This window comes from Varroa destructor, unplaced genomic scaffold, assembly GCF_002443255.2.
Source record: "Varroa destructor unplaced genomic scaffold, Vdes_3.0 BEIS01000001.1, whole genome shotgun sequence".
NCBI classification, from domain to species: domain Eukaryota; kingdom Metazoa; phylum Arthropoda; class Arachnida; order Mesostigmata; family Varroidae; genus Varroa; species Varroa destructor.
In genome coordinates, this window is record NW_019211454.1 from 51735271 (window position 1) to 51749290 (window position 14020).

Genomic DNA, 14020 nt, shown 5'->3' on the forward strand with positions numbered 1-14020 from the left:
CGGTCGGATTCCGTTCTTTCCGCACCCCACTATATCCCTCTGCCGGCAGCATCCCGGCACCACGACCACCGGCAGGCGACAATCCAGCGAAACTTGCCCTGAAACGTTGGCTTAGAATGAACCGGCTCGAGATGGGACAGCATGGGTGCAAATAAGACCAGTGACCATTCCGTGACTGCAGTTGCCCCAGTGTCGTCCCCTTCTCCCTTTTAGTCCTCCTGTTATTTCTTTGTCGGCCTGTCTCCTCGTCAACTAACTCTGCAATTGGAGATTCCGAACTGGGTGAAAATAAAAGCAACAATTGAGAACAAAGAGGTCCGTGCCCCTCAACGGCTCCGGTAGTCCAACTTCGGCTCCTGCTCACGGCTCTAGCTCCTAGAGGTTTTCTCCTCCTGGTCCTCGACGCTGGCTTGAATCTGCATTGCAAATGGATGACAATTGGCCGACTGCCTACCCCTTCTTGTGGCTACGTCAACAGAAGGAGCCTGCTGGCGTAAGACATAAAACTATTTCGTTTGCTACAGCTCCTTCGAATGCGAATAGTAACAGGGCCACTGTACTGGCCTTACCAACTTAATGTCTGATTATCCGAAAGCATCCGCATAGATAGGTCGTACGTGAGCTGACCTGTGTAATTAAGATCGGCTAGATTCTATTCGCGCGATGTTTATACTCTGACTATTTGGTTCTCGTTTTACAAACAAGAGGTACATTTGGACCCATTTAAGGTCCGGACCAAGGTGTACGCAGGCTTATTTCTGAACGTTAGCAAGCACTTTCCGATTAATCGTGATACATCATATGGAAGTGTGCTAGCGGGCATCAAGGTCCTATTTTTTCAATTTTTTATTATTATTTCATTCCTTTATCTAATCTATTCTTGTAATATCCATCTGTGCAATTGAAATCGGCAAGCCGGAAACCACCTAGGCAAGAAGTATCGTAACAAACCTTTTGGCCCCTTAAGCGGCGGCTTGCTTCTAATCATATTGGGGGCGAGTTTAATCTTGCCAGTGATCGAGTGTGCACAGTGTTCGCGATAATATTTAATGGCACGACAATGTAATGACCCAGTTAAGTATCGAAGGCGGGGGGTACGTCAGGCGTCTGGCGAGGTTGTCCCACTAAGCATGCTAACTAGCTGAAATCCCGTCTATTATTAAGATCGAACGTGTTGTATTATGCTCTTTATAAACTCTAAATGATTCAGGCGCTTTTCTATATGGCAGCGTTACGTCTATTGAGAATTTATCAACAGTTTCTACAGCAGATTAGAATTAGCAAGAGGAATATTTGCTTGTGTCACGTTCGCTATTCTAAATACAACAATAATCGTGCCATTCATTTACTCAGGGAACTTTGCGTCTGTAGCTGTAAACGACTATAGCTGCTGCAACAGTCAGCGCCACGATAAAATTCGAACTTCGGTTTTGACGTCGCAAGGCTACGGACGAAGGAGTGTATAGGGGTGACTTAGCATCGCTTATCTTCCGTCCAGTCATTGGAAGTGTTCCGGTTGGTGGCGCTGAGGACTGATACCGTCGCCGCCGCCGCCGCCGCAGCCGCCAAGTACAGGGCGGCGCAGTTACGCGTTCGATGATCACGCGTCCGCTAACCCGACAGCAGGCACCAGGAGCAGTCGGTTATCGCAGCGCAAATACTACTACTACATCGCTAGCAGCCCCTCCGCCCTGCCGTTGCTGGCGTCACCAATTCGAAGGGACGGGGAAGGCAGTTGCGACTGGTGAGCAGCAGAAGAAAAAGCACCCTAACTCCTGCAGAAGCCCAAGTCGAATACGAGGTAAAGGCTGGCAAAATGGTGAAGACAAACTTAGTTTCCCCGCTCTCAAAGAACGAGTCGCAGACTTTCGTGCCCGTTGCGTTCCCATCTACCGCGTCCCGCTTCTTCCCCCTACATTCCTCTCTTCCAATCTTCATTTTATAGTCTTCTTTTTCTTGTTTCTACCAATCCTTACCCACACAGTTATCCTACGATCTTCTTTTTCCTTCCCGCCGTTTCCCTGCTTGCTGTAGCAGGGCAGTCGATCGAAGACGAGCAAAGGGACTCAAGCTGATGATGCAAAGATGTTCGAAGAGTTGTTGATAGTGTTGCATACGTCAGCACGACCACAATAACAACGGAGGAGCCAACCAACCAAGAACGAACTCAAAAACGCATGAACGCAGGCAAACAGCGCAACAATTCCTAACCCCCATTTCCTTTAGTTCCCATTTCTTATTTCGCTTTTCTCTTACCACCTCGCTTTATCTTCGAGTCTAGCTCAATTTCTCTCTTTATACCGCACTCTCGTTGTATGTCAACCCTTCACGCATTGCACTATCATACCCGTGACTGTGCAGGACTCTGGGATCCGGAAAAGACAGGAGAGGTATCGACAAGACTAGAACAGCATCTTACCGAAGCATCTTCTCCGAGATTTTTTTCTCCCCTTTTTCTAGGTCCCTGTGGTCCGCTCATCATCGACGACGACGACAAGACCACGATGGCAGCGACGCGCCTGGAAAGAAACGGGAATAGCGTTTCTGGAACGGGAAGAGGAATGGAGATACGGTGAAAGGAGGTGTTGGGTACGTGGGGTAACGAATACAGCGGGAGTTCTGCAGAGACGGTGAGAACAAGAAACAGAGAGCAAAGGAGTTCGACCGGGTTTCGACGACCAGTAGTGGGGTGGGATTAAATCGGACGGGCCATATGGGGATGTTCGACCGCACACGCCCAGCAAATCACAAGTGCATAGGGGTGCGGGACGCGAGGGGTGAGGAAAGAATGAGACGCAAACAATTTAAATTCGGTCAAAGACAGCTAGAGCGTCACCAGTTTCGTCTGCCAATAGTTATCGCTCAGTTTATGCCGGCTTCGCCGTCGTCTGCTCCTTTTCCATTGTCGTTGTTGCCGCCGTCATCGTCTTTTTTTTGACTCATCTTCGAGCACTTTTTTTCGCCATACTCAACGTTCTTCCTATATTCATTGCGACTACTGCCGCGTCTGTCCCAAGCGTTTTTGTCCCTTCATTTTGAGCTTGGTGCTCGTTGAGACCGAGCGGTACGCCGATAGTGAGCGATGACAGTCTGAAAGGTCCCCATGTGTCTGCCTCGACCTTCGAGTGGCGAAGATAGTGACGGCAACGAATGCTTCTGTTCAGATGCTTTCTTGTGAACGACGCAAGATTTAATCGCATTGTTTATACAAGCATTCGTTCCCCTTGCCTAGAATAGGCTCAGTAGCAGGAACTAGGCCGTTTTCGCGAAAATGCGTTTCTATCATGGCTAAGCCTCTCGAAAAACTGGCTGCTTGAGGCGATGTACACGACAGGTTCGCCAGTGGCTCTCCACAAGTGAGACCGAAATTCGTAATAGATACTACTCATTGCATATTTGATTAATTGCCTTACCAATTAAATCTATTAATGAGAAGCATTAGCGGGCCCGAGTCAGGCCTGTAGGACACCAGTAATTAAACCCGTATTGATGTCAAATGCTCTACTAAGTGTATTCTTAGAGAGTTCAATTTTTCACAGTGTATTAGGATCTTTAAATGAAGCCTTGATACACTGCTTCATTCGATAAGCAAGGCCTGCGTTCTAAAGCTGGAGAAAATATAAAGTAAAATGAGAATTTACATAAATATGTATATCTAAGTAACTAACTAAGGCGTTAACTAACGTATTTACTCAATATTATAGTTCATAACACGCACGATACGAAGTATCACGGAAACTGGAACATGGACTGGTCTGAAGTTCGTAACTAGTGCAACATGGAGTCTATTCATCTTTGTCACCTGTCTAGGTAAATAAATCAACGAATCTCATAGAAACAATGATAAACAAAGTTAACCAGTTTCAAAATTGCTTTGCAACGTATAAGACTTAGTTATAACATTAGCTTGCCTTAATATTTGTTATATAATTAATAGAAACTATTGATATACTGTAGATAAAATTTATCATTGTGTTTACTAAAGCAAATTAATACAAGTTGAACAAATATAATTTATAAGCAAAACGGTCCCGTATAAACCACATAAGGTTGAATATGAATAAGGAACGAATATTCGTCCAATTTGTCTCGTTATTACAAAGGTCTTGCATGACCCAAACGAAGACGATATTTACTGGAGGACATCTTTTCACGATGCTGTTACTGCTTTGCTGCTACACGCGAAACCTACCGCGTCCGCTATTGATCGTGGAAGGCTGTTTCTGTGAACCGGCGTTTCTTCGGCTTGAGGGATCGGATGTTCCAAGCGACCTTTCACTAAAGAGTTCGTTGCAATCTCGGCATTAGGCGATAAAGACACAATTTCTCGAAAAAAAACTTAAACTAATCTCGGATGTCCATGAGGGTGTGGCCAGGAAATGGGAAAAATAGAGGGTTGAGAGAATCAGGAACGGGAAGATTGGTAGCAGGGTGGTGGAGGACGAGGCGGAGGTGGGGGAGACAAATGTTAATGGAAATTTCCGCGAAAAAGCCGCTTGCCGCCGACTCCTCGGCCCCGTCGTCCTCCTTGTCACCGTCCTCCTGCCTGTTTTCTGTCCGATCGAGAAGCCGCTTTAACTGCCAGCCCATGTGTCCGTCGGCCACGAACGGCAGCAGCAACAACGACATCAGGATAAGTCATTAGCCGGAAGAACTACTCACAAGCGCGCTGACGACCATCGGCACCGCGCCACAGGCCCAGCACAGAAAAGCAAATCCCGCTCAGTGTACTATAGCCGATCGACGCCGGCCATGGAAGGCTTTGCGATAAAAATTAAAAGAAATATTGAAGTGCATATTAAACGAATTATCGACTGCTCTTGAAAGCAGCAGCGAAAACGAAACGAGTCGAAAGGCGCACGATAGCTTGACGCGGCAGCTGCTGCTGCTGCTACTCTACGGCCCCAATGACGCTGCTGACGGCGACAGCGACACAAGCGGTCGAGAGGATAGAAGCATTAACAACAGCGCGGTGCTGGCCAGTAATCCCTCCTTCGTTTAGTCGCTGGCTAGCCTGATCGGTGTGTCTGTAAGCGTATGGATGTATGTACGGGTATGTTTAAGCGCGACAAGTGCGACTACATCGACGATGATGATCTTTTTCTTTTCTCCTTCTTCATAATAAATCTCGTGCGTAAGCTCATTGTCAAACAAAATACTGAACAAGCGGTTGTCGACACTTCTGCCACTCCACTGTGCTACTTTAGGCAGCAGACGATGATTTGGCCGGCAAAAGGACGAAGTTAGTTCGATGAGGCACTGGTAGCGGTAACCAGGTCGCCTTTGCTGCTCGATTCGGAGCGACTAAAGCAGTCACTTACATCAGTGCAGAAAAAAGCTACCACCTCTTCAGCGAAGCCAATAATAATTAGTAGACGCCAGACTAGCCACAAGTTGAGCTGGCGTGCGTGACCTTTTCCCGAAGATCGCGCCACTTGCGTCGTTTGCCCGCTGACTTCCTCGTCTGCTTGCATCTTCCAGTTTGAGGAGCGACAGCAATGATTGGAGAAAGAGGCGTTAACTGTTTGGATATATATTATATATTTCTTTCTCTCAGAGACACTGTCATACACTGCGTGCGTATGTGTAAAACGAAGAAGACCGACTACCTAATAGCATCCTCTAAAATATCCTTCGTGATCGTAAGATGTGGGAGCTATATAAAATCTAAGCTAGAGCATACGCGTAGTAAGTATAGGCGCTCGTATTCGCGTCCAAGCCTTATCGAGTTCTACGTAGTCCACGAAATTAGATCGGACGAAGAAAACGAACAGGTGACGAAGCGAGTGGATTTCGAGAGTCGGAGAAGGAAGGTAAACGAAGAAAGACAATCAACAAAACAGTGGGTGCACAAGCAGACGACAGGAGTACTTCGAGGCCGACCCTATGCCGCCAGAAAAGCCAAGGGGATGTCAATGGGTAAGGGGGGATTGAATGAGAGCCGAATACGAATGGATATAAATGAATCAACGGAGATGGTTTCCCCGCATACCCTCTGTCTCTAAGAAAGCTAAAAGAAGAATCGTACTAGCAGTGGTATGATCTAAATGAAAAATTAAACAAACCCTTTTCCGGTAGCGCCTGCTACCTGCCGAGAGGTTGAGTGGATAGCCCGCTCGGGATAAGTGCTGAGCAAGCTGGCATACTTACATACACCTATTGACACACGAACGGATTGTCTCTTAGGTGGATGGCTATGGCGATGATGGTTCGTTCACACGCTGCTTCGGACTCGCTCGTTTCATAAGCCCTGTGTCTCTCGTCATTTTGTCATCTGCTCAAGGCATTTACTATCGTTTACCTTGTGTGTGTCTCCCTCGTTTTCTCCTTGTCATTTCGTTAAGTCCTCTCTGTCTTCACTCGTTGCCCAGCGTGCAGGACTAGCGACGACACCGATAACTTTGCCAGTATTTTAACTGTGTGTTCCAGTCACTATTGCTGTTCCTTGGAGTTAATGAACTCCATGAGTTAAGTCCACCAGGTTCATCAATGGACGGCCGACGAATCATGCTGCTGCTGTTTAACGGATTGAGTTCTGAAGGCTGATGCCCAGCTCTCAACCTGACATCTAGTAGTTCTGCGCCTCTTCAGAGTGTACTCGACCTTCACAATAAGAAGGAAAGACAGACAGTAAGAAAGGAATGAAAGAGGAATTGATGGCTGTGGCCGAATACCCAGGACCTATAGTCAGGTAGCTAAGTGGTGCCGCCGCGCCGCCACTCATCCCGAAATTGACCTAGCCTCATCCTTTGCCACCTTTTCATCCCATTACGAGTCAGAATCATCAAGCGACCCAATTCAGATTTTGCGTGTATGTGCACTCGTTGGTAGCTTCGTAGGTCGATTGGCGGCATCGTTGCCGCCGTTCGTCGTTTCGGCCTTTTTTATTTTTATTAATACCATCATTATCATCCGGTTTTGGCCGATTGAGAGTTGGACACCCGTCACAGCGGGTAGTAGTCACTGATCCACCATTTAGACAGGGTCAGAAAAGGGGATAGGACCAAAGATGAACAAGCTTGACACAAACAGGGGCTATCTCACATTTGCCACATCGTCGGTCTTAGCGCCAGCGGGAGGGCTGACTAGTGCAAGTTCGGTGGCCGCGGCGGTGACGACGACTAAAAGTCGAGACTGAAGCGTCGAGCATAAAGTAAAATTTTTGCAGATGACAACTTAATGGTCGTTGCCGTCGTCGTTATCGTGCCGCACTGCTCGCTCGAAGCACAAATGACTTAATGATTTCCAAAGGCCTTCGTTGTACCGAATCCGCTCGAACACACCTCAAAGAAGCACGTATCAGCCAGACAGCTACCACTAGGTTATCATGTATCAACATTCTCCGAGCATTAACCGACAGTGCTACTTACACGGAGCTAGATAACTAGCAAGCTGAAAGCGGAATATTGCTTAGACCCAATGACAGTCCACTAGTAATACTTCCCTGTTGCGCGTAGAAATTTTATATGTATTTAGGTATACCCACACAAGAAATAAATAAATAAATTCGTGTAAATTTGAAAAATATAAACTCCTATAACGGACACACATACACGGGTATTATATATGTTATATAGTACAGATATTACGGCATGTTAATCCCAATTGTGTTTTTGTTTGGTGTGAACATCTTTTCTATAAGCATATGCATAAGTAAATTCGTTGAGCTCTTTCTCGGTGATCATGTGATTACAGGTCCATCCAAGCCTCTTTGGGCCGATATTACGGACAGCTGGCGTCATCATTGTCGCCTTCACCAAGACAACAAACGGCAGGACAGCACAGCGTACTATTACTGCTTTTTCTCACTCAGCCTCGTTTGCTGAATAGGTACATCATCTGTGAGCTTTATAGTTACGCAGAGGAGAACTCTCTTGCTTGTTCTTTCCTCTCGTGCATCTTTCTCATCATTAACTTCCACTAATACTGCTTTACCATTATCGCTACTGCAGCTACTAGCACCACCACTTCGACGGCGTACATAGATATGTAGCGACATGACGCGCGTCATGTGTACACAAAAGCTGCTTGACGGGGTTCGCTCTCCAGGCAGTCGAAGCGTCTAAGATGACGTTGCCTCTGCCGCCGCTAATGCTACTGCCTCTTTTTGTGCTGTCCTAAGATCGTTGAGCCAGGTCGCTCGCTAAGGCCGCTTGGATGAGGTTCAACAGTGAGAAATGAGAAAAGATTGTTCTCCTGCTATTTTTAAGTAAATAGTTATCACACTCAAAGTACCCTTAAGGTGTCCTTTTTAGCGCTGGTGTTTCGTTCATCGTCGTGCAGCGGCATGGACAGATATAGGAGGTTCAAAGACTGGTCGACGCTAAGATGATGCCGTAGGCGCTGCAATGATAGCGGCAGCTGATGACCAGCGGCCACGGCGGCGGTGGCGTGGCGCTGGTTGTGATCAGAAAGGACCGCAAAGACGACGAAAAAGGCGCCACCTCCAGAGGCCGCCACCGCTGCCGCCCGGCTGATCTGTGGACGTTTAGTAGTCGATGGTGGTGCGCGAAACAACGAAATGAGACGATGCTATTGTTTTTCTACTGTTATTGGAGCCGTTAGCTTTTCGTAGCAGTAGCTAATGACGTTCTTTGGAAGGAGATCTCCACTCTTGGCACACTCTTACCGCCTCACCCTTCACGGTGATCGTTTCTAGCGGTTGAACATTAGCCCCAAAAATCATGCTTCCAGCACAGCCACTGCTTAGATAAACGGGACTGATTCGTTCGGACGTCCACCATACCCTGTGTGATCTATTAGTTTACTTTGAAGCAGCATGCGTGCAGCGTTCAGTATGCAAAGTGTAAACTATGTATTGATTTGCGTCATATTGCTAATTAAGGCACTTTTTTATTGGCACGAGCCGATACGAAGTAGTACCCTATTGCACAATTGAATTAATTTCCCCTGCAGACTTGCGGCTGGTCAGAGAAATGTTCGATACGCCTTTAAATTCGGTCGTAAATAAAGCATCTAAGAAGAACTACCCACACATCAAATTCAGTACTGCTACCTGGCTTCAACTCGGTGCAGACCACTCAGGAAGTGACGACTCCCGGGATATGGTATTATATAATTCTGCTACCTGTCAAGCACTGATATTATACTTCAATTGTATTATTATTATTATACAATTATACTTCTGAATTGCACCCTGGTTATATTATCTAAAAAGTTTTAAAATCGTCCTATACGTTGAGAAGTGACTTCCAAAACGGTCTCTGTTCAGAGAGCAAGTGCCATTCTGCTACGAGAACACGAGCCGTCGGAAGCCAACCGTAGGCCTGTGTAACGAGCAATACCTGATTCATTTTTAAATTAATTTTACTTCTGACAAAAAACGTAGTTGCGCCACGAAGGTGTGAAACAACAGCCACGATATTATCATACAGCTCGAACCTCAACTCCTGCTAGTCATAATCTAGAGTTTGATTCCGCCATTCTGTCAAGCCGTGTCAACGTTTTCTCTCTGCTGAACCGTTCTGTACGTACGTACGTACGTACACGCTTGCCGGTCTCCTTCATTGACCCACAAGACTCGACGTGAAGGTGGCGGTATTCCTAGCACCGGTATTAGTAATGGCGATAGTAGCTGAAAGTAGAGCAGAAAAGTAGGAATAGGCGTATAGCTGATCGTCTTCTGCAATTTTTGTCTTGCAGCTGCAGCTGCCGCTATTGACGCTAGAGTTAGTACCTGATTTTGTGGCACCGATTGTCGTCTTTGGTCAGCTGATTGGTCCATTGGTTAGAGGCGTCAGTCGCTGCGGCTGCCTCCATGGCGACCGACGTCGTTTTTGCTCCGTATGCCAGACACTTCGCCACTTGGCTTCGACTGTTACGAACAGCGGCGATGTTGACGGGAAGAGTCTAAAACTCGCACGCGGCCAGTGAGAGGCCATTTTTCACAGTGTGCTTAAACGCACATATTTCATCCCGACGCCTTCGTCTACCGGGAGAAATCGCCGCTAGCAGCAGCAGCAGCAGAGACGACGGCCGCGGGAGTGGCTAACGTACGAGATATATCATAGTAACAGCAGCCGCACGACGCTCGTCCGTACAACCAATACCACAGGGGGGAATACAAGTATATAGAGATAGATCGAAAGAGAAAAGTGAAATCGTGGCGTGATCTTTTTTGGAACTTGAGTATACAAGGTTAGGGGCCGGCCGACCACATTCATTCACACGCCACTGAAAAGACCACACAAATTTATAATGCTGCGTCGTTATGTTAAAAATATTTGAATGAACGACTAACAACACAGGCACGTTCAATCTATGTGCGGGGGGTACTAGAGAAAAGGATATTATCATGTATATATATAATCATGTAATGAGTACGTTAACGGTATATTATAGCTTTAGATACGACTGCCACTGTCTGACATCAACACCTAAGGTTTCGACATGATCATACATATACGTTAAATAATTCCGGTTACTGGCCATTTCTCTGCTTACCTACTTCAGATCTGATTCAGTATTCCAGTAGTCTGTAGTTAGCAGCCTACACACCGCAATAATAAAGTAGTGTTAACTTAGGGAAGCAGCACAGGCGCAAGGCGCACATGATTGTAGCGACAATGAGCGCTTTTTGATACATTATAGCTAAACCCTGTTGTCAGTTCATCTGAAGTACTCAATTTGGCCCTTTTGGAGCCGCAGTGACGTGGACGATTTCGTACGCATCTCTGCGTGTATCATAACAGTAGTCATGAACCCCAGGCAGGTCGACAACCACTGCTCAGAATCTCAGCGTTCGTAAATTTGACAGGCAAAAGGATTTTTGAAAAGTGGAAAAGGCCGATAGGCGCCTTGCATATCTGCTGGGGAAATACCGTTCAAATCCAGCAGAATCCTTCTCGGAAGTGTTCGTGGCAAGACCGGAAGACGAGGTTGACCACTTCTTTACGTAGAAGGTTAACTGAAGGTCCCTCTGTGTTTCCTTATAATATGCATTAATCTTATAATATTAATTGTTAAAGATCCAGAGTACGCCGTGTAGAACTGGGCGCTTCAAAAGAACTTATATGACGCTCATTTTGATGATATGAACTTGGCCGACCCAGTTCAGTATCTGTACCTAAATTCACCTGACTGTATTAAGGGAAGATTGAGAAACTGTTAATTGCTTGTTCTCTTGCATTTGCATTAGATTGTCAATTAATGTTTGAGCGATACGTTGTTGTATCGGCTTAATAAACAGTGTTCCTCAGTGCTCCGAATCAGTCTGGTTGACAAATATTGGCTAAAGATAGTAATGGGACCAACATGTCCTATAGGTTCATTTAATTACATACTGTTGTGTTTTTTCAAAAATCACCCACTAATACTCCATTCATCCAAGTCAGCTCGCGTCAGGATGACGAGGCGTGACCCGAGACAGCAAACGGCATGGTCCACAGAGACCGCCCGATTTAAAGGTCAAGACAAATCCGACATTATTTTTTGATAATTCTCATTCTGAAATTCGTTATTCTCTGTACCCAACTTGTATTCAAGTCACCTGCTGCTGCTGCTGCTACTACTGCTGCTGCTGCTGCTGCTGCTGCTGCTGCTGCTGCTGCTGCTGCTGCTGCTGCTGCTGCTGCTGACAATACCACGGCTGTTGACAATACGAATGTTTCACGACGCCAACTGCTGGCTTTTCGATTTATTTCCGCTGTTGACGCTGCTGTTGTAGATTGCTTGACGTTGTTGTTGAGTCCAATGGTGGCACGGAGGGACATTGTGCTCATTACTGTTGCCAATGACAATACTATTTCGTTTGTTCTTTCCTTTCATCTTCGTCTTCTCATTCCCCGTTACAGTGAAGACTTTAGCGATAAATCTGTAGACATTACTGTAGCAGACAACGCCGAAAACGTTCAAACGGCCGCGGCACCAGCCGCGCTGCAGACGCTGCGGCGTCGGGCACTCATTTCGTTCACAGTGCGCAATACTAATAGCAATAGCACGTCGGCGTAGCACTGATCGACAGCTGTGGCTGTGGCTGTGGTCTTCAAAGTCGAAACGCCACTTCGTTAGAATATCTTTATCGGTCAACAAACACAATCATCGTCGTACGGGGAACAATTCGTCAGTTATCAGCCGTGCATAGCAACAAACAACAGAAAACCAAATGATCACAGACGACGTCCAAAATCAACATCATAATCATCATCGTCATAATCAGCGGCAGTAGCGCCATCAAAGGCAATAGGAGTCGTCATCACTATCATCATCGCCATAATGATTTGATACAATTTTTGTTGGCATTTTTCTGCGATTTTTTTTCATCGTCGACTACTATAATATGTAAGGCGATTACAGAAAAGGCGATGCTTTCTTGTTCGCCCATCACTTCACCGCCTGGGGAGCTCATCTGATTTCTTTGCGCCTTCAGGGTTACGGTGGTTCTTGTAGCTAGCGAGAATTCTTACTTTGCATCTAGCGCGTGTTTTATTTTTTCATCTTCCAAATAGCCGCCCCTTCCTATACCACGCGTATTTCATATGCCCACCCCTATAATGCCCATGCTCATTTGTGTCCTTTTGAACGATCGACTCGACCAGGATGGGATGGCTTCATCTAGATCATATAATGCTAATATGCCTGAAAGTAGTCGACGGTTTTAGCTTTGTTGTTACGTTGGCATACCGTCGATGGACGGATGGACAGGCCGAATCGTTGATTTTTACATGGTTTTTTGTTGTTGCCGCCGCCGCCGCCGCCGCCGCCTATCGACTACTTCATGTGGCGCTTACCGTTTTCATTCACAGAGACAGATTCATTCTCTTCGCACTGAAACACCGCTAGCGTTGCCCTGGCTTTCCTCGTTTTTGATCAGCCTGGCTCCTGAATGTTAACACTTTGTACCTTTATTCCGGCTCGTTTCTGAATCCGTACCTCTGCCCTTTTCTCTAGGGATACTGTAAATGGGCATTCACCCGGGTACCATCATCAGACGGCTGCTAGTCCCTGATTTTTCATATTGTATCCGCTCCTCGCCGCGCTCTGAACTCGCCCACCGTGACTCTCCCGATACCTCTAGTTGCCGCTCTATTTCATCTTGTTTACTGCAAAGACATATCAGATCGAGTACTTTTCGTCGCCGGTTCTTCCAGTATGTTTGCTTGCTTTCTATTTTTCTGTCTCTGTTGTTGCGCCCACTTGGCTCGGCTGTGATTGTTGTCTATGTTATTGCTCTTATTGTTACTGTTATTATAGCATTGATATTGTGTGCCGTTACTGTTGCAGTTACGAGGCTGCGATTATTATTACACTAAGAAATTGACATCGCCTCACACGCGGATGGATCGGGAAGTTCACCGTAACTATAGTAAACTTCGCGTCATCCAACAACATCAGGGTGAAAGAGAGCGCTGATACGGGACGGGTAAACGAGCACGGAAAGGCTAACGTCATTTTCGACGCAATCTTAACTCACCCTCGTGTACTCACTGATTCATCACCATTGTAGCTAAGAGCCACATATTTGTCTATATATATATGGCGTCATTGAAACCGTCTGCTAACGTATAACACATCAAATAGATATCTTACATACACATAGATGTCGGTGTACAATGTAATGGCTCCTGCTCCGACCCGGGTGAATAAACACTGATTAGATTGATCAGATCTGATAGCGATGAATGTTGTTTCTTTTGTGTTTGTTTGAACTTGGGCCGAGACGCCAACGAGAAAAAGAACGAAAACGAAACAGAGGAATATAAGCGAGTACATGAACGAGACTTTCAGTAGATATTTTTCAATCCGTACGAGTTCAGAATAGCGAAAAAAAGAAAGGTGAAATAAAGTCCTATGCAATGCAGCCTGCGTCCTTAGGCCACTTGAATTCATCATATCATCTTATAGCTTTCACCCTCGAATGATACGGTTCACAGATTTGCGGGTCGCTCGAAATAATGATGACGTAACGCAACATTTAAGTAGTTATAAGTATTTCAAGCGCCGGAATAAGTTAGGCAGCGTTGTGTTAGCTTCGAATATGGCTATATAGGTCAGAACATTC

At 46.1% G+C, this 14020-nt stretch overlaps 1 protein-coding gene and 1 long non-coding RNA gene across 3 annotated transcripts in view; one reads left to right on the forward strand and one right to left on the reverse strand.

Moving 5' to 3' along the window:
- LOC111255336 (uncharacterized) overlaps window positions 1–14020 on the reverse strand; it is a 44462-nt gene that overhangs the window by 18318 nt on the left and 12124 nt on the right. The window contains exon 6 of one of the 2 annotated variants that reach the window (XR_015323806.1): window positions 2689–6603. The exons of the other annotated variant lie outside the window; for it this stretch is intronic. This is a non-coding gene — a long non-coding RNA (uncharacterized LOC111255336). Of the gene's footprint in view, window positions 1–2688; window positions 6604–14020 lie in introns of those variants that run through there. 2 annotated transcript variants of the gene reach the window in all.
- Window positions 1530–2700, forward strand: LOC147758787 (uncharacterized). The gene is made up of 2 exons (XM_086983677.1): window positions 1530–1801; window positions 2461–2700. The coding sequence occupies exons 1-2, from the start codon at window positions 1597–1599 to the stop codon at window positions 2574–2576; spliced, it is 321 nt and encodes a 106-aa protein (XP_086839803.1). The 5' UTR covers window positions 1530–1596; the 3' UTR covers window positions 2577–2700.